The 12,838-nt window shown below is 40.2% G+C and overlaps 1 protein-coding gene across 4 annotated transcripts in view; it reads right to left on the minus strand.

The window, feature by feature from the left end:
* The window catches only part of KLHL20 (kelch like family member 20), a 162,469-nt gene that overhangs the window by 72,044 nt on the left and 77,587 nt on the right, over positions 1-12,838 (minus strand). For all 4 annotated transcript variants that reach the window (XM_033915423.1, XM_033915421.1, XM_033915424.1 and 1 more), the window contains one exon: positions 7,793-7,908. In XM_033915423.1, the coding sequence (XP_033771314.1) occupies positions 7,793-7,908 (116 nt within the window). The remainder of the gene's footprint in view (positions 1-7,792; positions 7,909-12,838) is intronic.

Raw genomic sequence — 12,838 nt, forward strand, 5'->3', positions numbered from 1 at the left:
CATTTCACAAACAATAGTCACAAGTAACACATTGTTTGCGAGCATTTTTTGCCGATCTATGCCGAAAACTGGGCAAATTTTTTAAATGTTGCATGGGAAATTACGTTTCACATAAAATAGATATAACTTCTGAACCATTGCTTATTTTTGAATAAAACTTTTAGGTTTTTTTCTTATATTGAATTCAATCAAGTGAGGTTGCATATGCATGAAAGATAAATGACCAGAAAATGTCCAAATAAAGAGATTCCAGCAGGAGTTTTTTTTAAGAATTAAAAGAAGTAGAAATGAACACTCATCGAAACTGACAGTAGAAATCATCCTTGTTTATCCCAAGATTATCAGTGATGTGGCTAGAACCGTAACAGCAAGTCAGTGTTGAAAGACTATTTTCAGCTCTAAAAATAATCAAGTCAGATTTAAGAGCTTCTATGAAAGAGGATCTGGCAGAAACAATTCTGTTTCTTAGAACAACACTACATCGAGTTAGTTTTGGATTGCATTTTAACAGCTATTCTACTCTACAACTATATTCCAAGTTTAATATATTTTATATTTTATAGTTTAATATATTTTATAGTTTAATATATTTAATATGTTTTAGGTTTTCCAGCTTTTGTTTTTGTTTTAAAACTACCAAAGAATGTGGTTCATATTTTTAAACTGGTAAAGTTCCTGTTCCTGATTTTTATGCATTCTATACTACTACTTTATAGCCACTTGATAAAAAACAATAAATAAAACCTTATTGTTTTCATTTTTTTGTCATTTGTTTAAACTGGCCAATACAGTAGAGCGTCAGCTTCCTAGCCAGTAGTTCTGTTGTTAAATGGCATGTATGTTGCCTTCCTTCAATCAATGTGGAAAATACAGTAGCATATTAAATACAAAGAAGTCGTAGTCATGGGTATCAGAAACTCCACAACCCTGGTTCAAAAGGAGGCTTCATTAGTGCAGAAAGGATAACATTGAGATCTCATGTAAATGGAGGAGGCTTGATTGGTAGTTTGGTATTTATTTAACCTACTGAGATCTGTCTTTTTTTAAGACCTCTTTTAATTTTTTTATTTTATCCTACCTTCTGTTTTTACCCTAATTGTTTCTTTCCCCGCTTATCCTACTGTTCAAGTAAATCAATATATCATGTTTATTGTTATTAAATGTGTTGGTTATTGTAAAACAATCTGCTAATTTTAACTGTTAAACCACATTGAAACTACGTAAAGGTTGGATTGTATGGAAAGCACTTATAGCACTGAGATGAACTCCAACTGAAGTAGTTTTGAGACCATAGATAGAGAGATGCAGAAGATAATCCAGAACCAATGGGAGAGGACAAGTGATTGGTTGGAGTGAGTTAAGATTACACCAGATTGAGAAATGTGTCCACTTGAAATAATAGCAATACCAGAGGCTTCAATAATATCTGACACTGGTATAGATAGTTGAAAAGCATCTATTAACAGAGAGAGCTACCACTCTGTGAGAGCTAATGAATGTAGATTGGGATGGGGAAGAGAGTCTTCCTTCTGTGTGAGCAACACTGGGAAGACTTGCAGTGTGATGAGTTCCCCTTACACAGAATTGTAGGAGTAGAGGGTTGAAGCGGCCACTGAGATACTGTGAAAATCATGGTGGCCTGTTCTTGATGAAGTTTGAGTAAAGTCTTTCTGAGTAGAGGTATTGGAAGAAAAGCATAAAGAAATGTGTATTGCCAGTCAAGGAGAAAGGCATTTGATTCCAAGTGACTGGAAATGTAGAGTCTGGAACAGAAGACTGGAAGTTTGCGATTGTGCTTTCTATCATAAGTTGAAGTTCATTTCCTTTTCCCGTCATTTTTGTGAATTTGAATTTTGCTTTATTATATAAGGATTTTAGATTGTAAGCCAGCCTGAAGACAACCTACTAGGTACGGGATAGTATATTTTTAATAAACTTGGAAGCAAAGAAATCCACTAATAGAGTCCCCCCAGTCCTTGAATATCTGGCGTAGAACAGTTGAGTGACCACTCGTGAGGTTATAGAAGTTTGCTCAAATTGTCCACTAAGATACTTTGTTTCCCTGCAAGCTAAACCACTTTCAGAAATATGTTGTGAGGTATCGCTCAGGACCAAATTCGAAACACCTCTTGGTAAAATGGGTGAGTCCCTGTTCCTCCTTTTTGTTCATGTAAGCACATAGTTACTTGGTTGTCTGTCTATACATAGCTACTTGGTTGTCTGTTTGAATTTGATTGAGAAGGCAATCTTGGAATGTGCATACAGCATTGTAGATTGCTCGAATGCTCAAAGCTCAAGGAGATTGATGTGGACAGCTTTCCTATGAGGATTCCAGCTGTGTATGTAGAACATCAAGAAGGGCTCTGCAACCGAGCATGGAAGCATCCGTTGTAAATATTTTTGATGTGGTGGAATATGGAATAGAAGGCCCCTGGATAGAATGGCCTGTGATAACTAACACTGAAGGGACTGATGAAGATCTGAGGTCACTTGTAAGCATTGGGAAAGTGCTCTGGTGGCTTGAGACCATTGGGTCAAGAATGTTCACTGAGGTTCCCTGAGATAAAGAAGGGCAAATGGAGTCACATGAACAGTGGATGCCATGTAGCCCAGAAGGTCGGAGCATTTGACATGCAGTTATGCTCTGAAGACTTTCTGGCAGATCTGGATTAGAGAGTTTGGAGCCTTTGTTGTGGTAGAAAGGCACAAGACTGAGCTGTGTCCAGAAGTGCTCCAATGAACTCTAGAATTTGAGTGGGTTGGAGAAGGGATTTCTCGTAATTGATTGCAAATCCAAGAAGGGCTAGTAGATTTACTGTTAATAGAGAATGACATGGTGACAGAATTTGTCACTGCGGGAAACCATCCCTATGTAATTCTTTAAGGAGAGAGGGAAGAATCAGAATATGAATGGGCACAACCATTGACCCTCAAGCCTTGATTTGAAGAATGCTGATGTAGAAGGACTGAGGTTGAGAGAGACACTAAAGAATGACACAGATAATTTCCCGAGGTTATCCACAGGGACAGGGACGGTGACAAATTCTGTCACTGTGTTATCTCTACTGTTGAAGTCACAGCCTGTTGAGCTTGATGAGGCTTTGCAGCTTTGATCAATCAGTCATCCAAATAAGAGAAGATGTGGAACCTGTATGAGCAGAGGGTTGCAGCCATTATCACTAAACATTTTGTGAATATCTGGGTGCTGATGCTAGCCTAAATGGAAGTACCTTGTACTGGAAGTGGCATGTTCCCATTTGAAGGTGAAGGTACATATTTCCTCTGGGGGATGAGAATGTGTATGTAGGCTTCTTCAAACTCTAGAGTCGTTCTTTTCCAACAGTGGTAATAGGGTTCCCAGGAAGACCATTCAAAATTTCTCCTTTACCAATTGCGCAGAGGTCTAAAATTGGATTAATTCCTCCAGTATTTTTCGGTATGAGGAAATAGTTTAAGTAGAATCCTCAGGCCCTCTCCTGCAGAGGTACTGGTTCTAAGACAGTGAGCAGGAGGGATGAGAGTTCCTGGTGAAAGAAGGTGTTCTGATGAGAGTTGAAACAGGAATCTCTTGGAGATTTTTCTGTAAATGAAGGGCATATCCTTGTTTCAATATTTGAAGGACCCAGTGGTCTGATGTTATTATGGACCAGTGATGGCAATAGTGGGCAATCTGACCTCCTATGGGGAGAGCTTGAAGAAGAGGTTAGGAAACACTGGCTAGGATCTGTAGGATGGGTCAAAAAGACTGCTGCTGTTTGGACTATAGTTGTGATTGAGGCTTTTGCATTCTCTGCTGCCTGGGGCATCTATGAGTAGGTGCTCAAGAGGACATGGAAGGTTGGTGTATCCACACTTGATATAATACTAGGGACATCTGGAGCTGGTGGAGTATTTCTTACACATCTGAGTTCACGTGGACTTAGAAGAGGATAGAGTAGTCATGCAATCCATATGTTTTTTTAAATTTCTGTGTAGCTTCCTCAATACCAGGGGTGTCCAAGCTTGGTCCTCAAGGGCCATAATCCAATCAGTTTTTCATGATTTCTCCAAAAAAATAAGCATGAAATCCATTTGCATGCACTGCCTCAATTATATGCAAATAGATCTCATGAATGATCAGTGTGGAAATCCTGAAATCCCACCTGAAAGGGACAAGTTGGACACCCCCTGCTCTATACGGTCTCCAAAGAGATTATCTCTTAAGCAAGAGATGTTGAAAAGGCAATCCTGTCACTGGCATCAAGGTCAGAGATTCTAAGTCATACCTTGTCAATGCATGAAAATGGATAAATCAAAAGTGTCAAAAATAGACCACACCATGTATTTCCTTGTCTCCATAAGATCATTGGAGAGATGTTGGTAGGAAATTAGATATTCTGAGATAATATATTGCTCATAGAGAGATTTTCTAAACAAGAGATTTCATGTAGAATATCATATAGAAATTATAATTCAGAATTTTCTTGGCTAACAAATTCGAATGTAAAGCATTCTAAGGATCTATCCAGAGTTCTACCCTCTCTTCCTGGTGAAGTGCCGGCATAAGTTCTGGAACTATTTGCCTTTTTCAATGCTGACTCCACAACCAAGTACTGGTGCTGTAATTGTAGTTTGTCAAAGCCTGGGCAAGATCAGATCCTATATAAGGTGTCTAATTTGTGTGGGGCTACTGGAATGGAGAGTAGTTACTCTCAATTTTTAAACAAGGCCTCTGTCATTAAATTATGAAGAGGTAATATGACACAATCCTTGGGCTACTCTTTGTACTCCAGAGTTTCCATTAGCTCTGCTCTAGGCTCCGTCTACAATTCCATATTTATAGGAAGAGTATGCCCTATTTGTCTGATGTATATTATGAAAGACAGGCTTTTTGGTTGGGATCTTCTACGAGGAGGTAGTCAGGTCTGAAGGATTCTGCAGAAATTTCTAGGTAATCAGACAATGAACGAGGAGATAAATCAGAATCATGCTTCTTGAAATCAGGCCTCGGACATGTAGAGCATCAAGACAGGTGTAAGGCCGAGCATCAGGGCACAGAATGGAGGAGAGCGTCAATGTGATCTTCTAGAAGAATGCCGAGAATGTGAAGAATTCTGTTCCATGGAGGATGAAGGATATCTCCTCGGAGAACACTGATGGTGTGGAGTCCAAGAATGGTCCCTCGATGAAGCCTTAGGAAGTTGCTCTGACTGGGCTGAGACCATCTGTGCTGGAGCAGATATTTGCACCATGTGCAACTGCAACATAAGAATATAAGAATAGCCATACTGTGTCAGACCAATGGTCCATCTAGCCCAGTATCTTTTTTCTAACAGTGGCCAATCCAGGTGACAAGTACCTGTCAGAAACTCAAATAGTAGTAACATTCTGGAATTCCGAAGAGTAACAAGATTCCAGAATCCCAAATAGTAGCAACATTCCATGCTACTGATCCCAGGGCAAGCAGTGACTTCCCCCATGAATGACTCAATAGCAGACTATGAACTTTTTCTCTAGGAACTTGTGGCAGCATTGGGATAATAACCAGTTATGTTTCAAAGGTCACAAAGCTATCCTTTATTAAAATTCGCTATACCACCTTATTTGCAGGGCAAGTCAAGGCGGTTTACAATTATAAAATGAAATTAAGAAAAATACAGATACACATGTATGTTACAGCAAATTCAGATTGCACTGTTCCCTTTCCTGCTACCACATTTCTTTAACCAGTATTGCCATTGTGTAACATAAATGGTGATCTACTGGCATATAACTTGTTATTTGATGGCTTAGAACCCATTGATATTATATATTTATTTTTCTAACATGGATGTTTATTCTGTATGCATGCAGTGAAGTTCTTTTGTATTCTGTTCTAAAATACTGATGAAACTTGCAGTGGTGTAGCAAGGGTAGGAACCATGCAGGCATCCAGCCAGCCAGCCTGCTTCCCCATTCACACAAGCAGCCAGTCAGTTTGTCTCTCTCCCAGCAACCAAATATGCAGACACCCAGTTGGCCACCCAAAGCAGAGAGGTGGCCACTCTTAACTCCTATAACAGCAGCAATCTTCCTGCATTGCTCCAGCACAGCAGATATATTCCAGCACTGTATTCTTCTTAGGGAATTTGAGCCATGCAGTGCCAAGCTTTCAATCTCACTTTCATGAGAACAGAACCAAATAAGAGGCATCCCATGTTTCCAACATGAAGACACCTGTTGATAGAACTTATCAGCTGTTCCATGGCAGTGCAGCAATGTGGGAGCAAATGAACTGGTGAGGGCTCCTCCCACCTCTTGGCTTATGCTTCTTTTGATCTAACTGTCCAAATTCTCCCAGGAATAAAATTCAGGTACATTATGCTTTATTATATTATAGAATGACAAACAAGGTCAAAGCTAGCAAAAAATTTAGAATGATTATACAATTTTGTGGAATGGAAGAATTTTAGTATGTAATAATCTGACTGTAAAAACAGCCCACAGGTAATCTATGATCTGGAAAATCACAGAGTAGACTTATAAGAGGCAATGCTATAACTGCAATTTCACACCCCTGGTATGAAGTGGTGTAGTAAGGAGGGGACGGACCACCCCGGGCGCTGGTACCTGTCCTCCACCACCTCCCATGCTCCATCCACTCCCCCTCACTGGTGTGCAAGTGCGCTACTTCCCTTCCCCTGTACTTCTGTAATGTTCCTGGTGTGAGCAACAACCCGCAACGTCTCTTCCTTTGATAACATAGTAACATAACATAGTAGATGATGGCAGATAAAGACCCGAATGGTCCATACAGTCTGCCCAACCTGATTCAATTTAAATTTTTTTATTTTTTCTTCTTAGCTATTTCTGGGCAAGAATCCAAAGCTTTACCCTGTACTGTGCTTGGGTTCCAACTGCCGAAATCTCTGTTAAGACTTACTCCAGCCCATCTACACCCTCCCAGCCATTGAAGCCCTCCCTAGCCCATCCTCCACCAAACGGCCATATACAGACACAGACCGTGCAAGTCTGCCCAGTACTGGCCTTAGTTCAATATTTAATCTGATGTCACTTCCTGGACCTGTCTGTGCCTAGGAAGTGACATCAGAGGAAGAGCCAACACTGGCGTGATTGCAGCTTGGGGGTTGCTGCTCACGCCAGGAACGTTACAGAGGTATGGAGGAAGGGAAGTGGCGCGCGCAGCAGGAGATTGGTGGGGAAGAAGCGTGTGAAGATGGGGGGGGGGGGCAGGACACTTAAGTGCTATGCCGTAAGAGTGCATGTAAGTGGTATATAGTGTGGAAATGCAAGGAGTGTATACCTGGATAGAGCTCCAACTTATATGCATATTACATGTGTACCTGCCACATTTACATGACTGCTGTTTTGCCAGGTCAGTGGCTGATGTAACTGCAGATATGTCAATGCTGGGTTAAGTTAGCTTTCTATAATGGAATCTAGGTGTCAAGATATCATTACAGAATAGGCTTTCACCAGGAATCGGGGTGCCTAAATGGTAGAACTCAATATAGAACTGCCTCCCCACACTGTACCTTTTTAACCCTTGGGCTTATCAGTAGTGACCTATAAAACTTTACCAATATTTGTTTTGAGCCACTGGAAGCCAGTAAATCATAAGAGAGTAAAATGAAACAGGAAAGACATTTAATGGATCATTTGCAGTCTGCTGGAAGAAAAGATTTCATTTTTATAAGGAGTGATGTTTATTGTGATTGCAGGCAGTACCGTGATTTTTTGTGAGAGCTAATGTGGTTGCTCAAACGGTGTAATAAAAACATTTCTCATTGCTCTAAATGCAGAATTGATGTACCTGCAAACAGCACTTCCCCACAGCGGATAGGTTTACGTGGGCGGGTTCTTGGTCCTTGCATCAGAGGGCGCTCCTGGGGCAAGAGGAGGTAGTTTTTTGCTTCATCCACCAGGTCTCTGTATGGAAGGATAAATGGTTTTTCTTAAAGTTCATACCAATACTAGGCATTGCTCAAAATGTTTTCATGTTTTCAAAATTCACATCAACATTACCCACACCAGGAATCAAGGCTTCTCAGTCAGAAAACTATACATTCAGATATGCTGCATAAATCCAGATTATATCACAAAAGAAATTATTTATTTATTATTTTATTTTTAAAATTTCTATACTGTTTAAAATCTAAACGGTTTACATAATGTTACATAAATAATTCTATAAAACAAATAATCCTCAGAAAATCAGCAGTGAAAGTATAAAAGCCAGATAAAGCTTATACAAACAATCATGAAAAAATTTTCAAACGTCAGCAGTCATGGGGGATCAATATCTAGAAAAAAGCTTTTACAAATAACAGCGTTTTGGGTAATTTCCTGAAATTGCCTTTTTCACCACAACTACATGAGTAGTAAAAGCTACTCATACACTTTTAGCCACTGAGTAGAGAAAAATTCAAATTGGAGAATTTGCCAAGGTTATTGCTTAGTTATCCAGGCCAATTCCACTGAAAACCATCCTCATTCTGCCTCTACTCTGTCTATATCCTTTCAGAGGCACCAAAAAAAAGCAAATATCATTTTATGCTGGTGGTAGAAGTCTATACTATAATGGATCCAAAGTTCCATTATAGAATATTAATATAACCTGGTATCATCAGCCCACCCAATTTAATAATATCTGTAAGTTACCTGTATAATTGGGATCCCTGCCTATGTTCTACCCATGCTCCATCCCCACTTGGAAACACATGCTATGCAAGATAGTTCATGTATTTACAGAACAGTGCTTAGGCACATTATAGACATTTTTGTGAGTATGTGCACACATAAGCAGCCACAAAACACAACAAAAATTCATTCTCATTGCGCTTAAAACGCTCAAGACATGTTTTTGAAATGCTCAGTCAAACTAGTTTTTGGTTGATGGTTAGACACGCGGCACCCATCATGCACTCAACTTCCTCATGCCTAAATATTTGTGTAGAACGGTGTGTACATGTTTAGATTAAATGCCATCAGCCTCTGTAATCTCCTCTAGGGTCAATTGGTGATTTCCCATCACAATTCAATGAACTTCATCAACCATTTTATTGGTTGTTGTCGTTTTTGGATGTCCGGAGCATCCTTCACCAACAATGCTTGTCCGGCCACGTTTAAACTCGGACGCTTTCACCATTGAAAATGAAGGAGACGCATCACTATATACTGTGTCTAACTCAGATGTAATTTCAGCAGACAATTTTCCCTTCAAATGAAGGGATTTTATTATCTCTCTTTACTCCCCTACCTCTACTCCCTTACAAAAAAAGCACACGCTTCCTATCGTATTCCATATTAGAAGAACTAAGGTCAGCATTAATTGGTGTTGAGGCTAATGAAATGAGATCTTGAATAATTACAAGAAAGCACCCTTGTAATCTGTTGACAGAGGGAGTATATTAACTGATCACACTGGAATCTCAGTATCCATTAAGCCAACAAATACAGAGGCATGACATACACTTTAAAAAGCACATGTCTAAGCAATGTATTGATAAAATGAGCTAAGGAACATAATCTATTCATAAGATTTCTGATGATAGCTACCAGAGTGGTAGCTCTTAATTGGCTCAAATGCATAGCATGGCTCCAAAGTACTGGAGCTGTGACAGTTCCATGGTGTTATTTGGGGTAGTTAATGAATCTCAATGAGTCCAAGTGATGACCAACTGTCTAAAGAGACTGCTTGACCTCCTCAGCTATGAAGCCTTTTAACAATCAGTTGCCCAAGCAGGAAAAACCAAGATTCCAGTCTTCTACAGATAAACTGCCACTACAGCTAAACCAGTGGTTCTCAACCATTTTTCGGTAGGGACAGACCTGATGATGCTCACATATGTAACACACTGCATATATGACCATCATAGACTTTGGTTTGATACAGTAAGGCAATTCCTTTGAATTAAATGTAAACATGTTCTGCACCCCCAGATATTCTATCTACCCAAAATAACTGGTACAGATCATAATTAGCACATTTTCTCCAGGAAAGTGACCATCTAGAAATAAATAAAACAATGATTTGTACGTCATTTGAAGTGTAATAGCAATTTTTCTCCAAAACCAAGCACGTTGAGAAATATAAATCCTGAAAAAAATACTAACTATATAGCAAATGTACCATACAGCAATAACACTGATTTCTATGATTCAAAACAACATGAACCTTAACCTAAGAACAAGCAGCACTACAAATATTACACAGGGCCTTAGAATATGAATACACCCACTACAAGTAAATCGGAAAAAGTGTGGCTGCTACAGATATCTACATACTAACAGAATATCACACCTTAACACAAAAAACACAGACAAACCCACAACAAATAAAAAGCAAGGAATTACAAATTTGAAATACAAATATGAAATACAAAAAACTGAACTGAGAATCCAAAGAAGTCAAACTAGGCATGTATGAGGGGCGTTCAATAATTTATCTACCTCAGTAGGAAAGAAAAGAGTTTTCAAAAACAGTTTGGGTTTCAATATAGTCTCCCGAAAGCTCCATACACTTCATCCATTTTTCCTGCCATGACTTTAACCTCTTTGAAAATAATTCTTCTATTTGTCCATCAAACCAGTACGTCACAGCTTCCTTGACTTTTTCATCACTTGAAAATCACGGAGAGATTTCTTCAAAACTCGGAAAAGGAAATAATGCGAGGGAGCCAGGTCAGAACTGTAGGGTGGATGGTTAAGCTGCTGAAACTCACATTCTTGGATGGCAGCCTATGATTATCATGACATGTGAACCAATGCCCCGAAACCAGATGACGATGCCCCAGGACCAGATGACATCCACCCGAGGGTAATCAAGGAACTGAAAGGGGTTATAGCTGAACTGCTTCAACTAATAGCCAATCTGTCGATCAAATCAGGAAGGATTCTGGAAGACTGGAAAGTGGCAAATATTACGCCGATCTTCAAGAAAGGTTCGAAGGGAGATCCAGGAAACTACAGACCAGTGTGTCTGACTTCAGTACCGGGAAAGATGGTAGAGGCGCTGATAAAGAACCACATCATTGATCACCTTGATGGACACAATGAGAACCAGCCAGCATGGCTTCAGCAAAGGAAGATCTTGCTTGACAAATTTACTGCACTTCTTCAAGGGAGTAAACAGGCAGATATACAATCTCAACCAGGTCACCCTTGTCTATTTAGATTTTCAGAAGGCGTTCGACAAGGTCCCGTATGAATGTCTACTTCGAAAAATTGTGAGCCATGGAATCGAGGGTGATATACTCACGTGGATTAAAAACTGGTTGGCGGATAGGAAACAGAGAGTGGGGGTAAATGGACAATATTCGGACTGGAAAAGTGTCACGAGTGAAGTGCCGCAGGGTTCGGTGCTCTTCAACATATTTATAAACGACCTGTAAATTGGTATGATGAGTGTGGTGATTAAATTTGTGGACAATACAAAGTTATTCAGAGTAGCGAGGACACAGAAGGATTGCGAAACCCTACAATGAGACAAACACACTCGAGGAATGGGCTGCGAAATGGCAAATGAAGTTCAATGTGAATAAGTGCAAGATGATGCATGTCGGTAACAAAAATCATATGCACGAATACAAGATGTCCAGTGCTGTACTCGGAGAGAGCCCCCAGGAAAGGGACTTGGGAGTACTTGTAGACAAATCAATGAAGCCGACCGCGCAATGCGTGGCGGCAAAAAGGACGAACAGAATGCTAGAAATGATTAAGAAGGGGATCACAAACAGATCTGAGTAGGTTATCATGCCACTGTACCGGGCCATGGTACACCCCCACCTGGAATACTACTTTCAACACTGGTCACCGTACATGATAAAGGACACCGTCCTACTCGAAAGGGTCCAGAGAAGAGTGACAAAAATGGTTAAGGGACTGGAGGAGTTGCCATACAAGGAGAACCTAAAGAAACTAGGCCTCTTCTCCCTTGAAAGAGGAGACTGAAAGGGGACATGATCGAAACATTCAAGATATTGAAGGGAATTGACCTAGTAGAGAAAGAGAGATTGTTCACCCTCTCCAAGGTGGAGAGAACGAGAGGGCACTCTCTAAAGTTAAAAGGGGATAGATTCCGTACAAACGTAAGGAAGTTCTTCTTCACTCAGAGAATGGTAGAAATCTAGAACGCTCTTCCAGAGGCTGTTATAGGGGAAAGCACCCTTTAGGGATTCAAGAAAAGGTTAGATAAGTTCCTGCTGAACCAGAACGTACACAGGTAAGACTAGACTCAAATAGGGCACTGGTCTTTGACCTAAGGGCCGCTGCGCGAGCGGACTGTGGGGCACAATGGACCACTGGTCTGACCCAGCAGCGGCAATTCTTATGTCATGAAGCAGCAGCATGCCTGTTGTGAGTTTTCCTCGTCTTTTCACCTTGACTTCCACAAAGCGATCATTGTATTGGCATAACTCTCTCCAGGTATGGTTGTCTTGTGTGAAATCCAGAAGCAAAAGTCTTCACTAATGTAATCATCCCAGAAGACAGTTGCCATGACTTTGCCTGCCTGCAGAGTTTTCTGTCTTGAACTTTTTGGGGGTGGGGGATGACTTGAGTTTCCACTGCCTTGACTCCATTTTGGACTCAGGATCTATGTAATAAACCCAAGTCTCATCTCCAATCATCAAATGATGAAAAAAAATTCACTTGGTTATTACAGAGCATCTCCACGTTTTCCTACAATACTGGAGCCTCACGGCCTTCTGACATTGCCTCAACATTCTTTGAACCCATCTTGCATTAACTTTGGATATGCTCAACTTTTCATGAATTAATTTCCAAACTGTACCTGCCGAGAATTTGTGTCTGACAAAATGAAATCTTTGACTTTCTCGCAACATTTCTATGGAAGTTG

The sequence above is a fragment of the Geotrypetes seraphini genome, chromosome 12, assembly GCF_902459505.1.
Source record: "Geotrypetes seraphini chromosome 12, aGeoSer1.1, whole genome shotgun sequence".
Taxonomy (NCBI): Eukaryota; Metazoa; Chordata; class Amphibia; order Gymnophiona; family Dermophiidae; genus Geotrypetes; species Geotrypetes seraphini.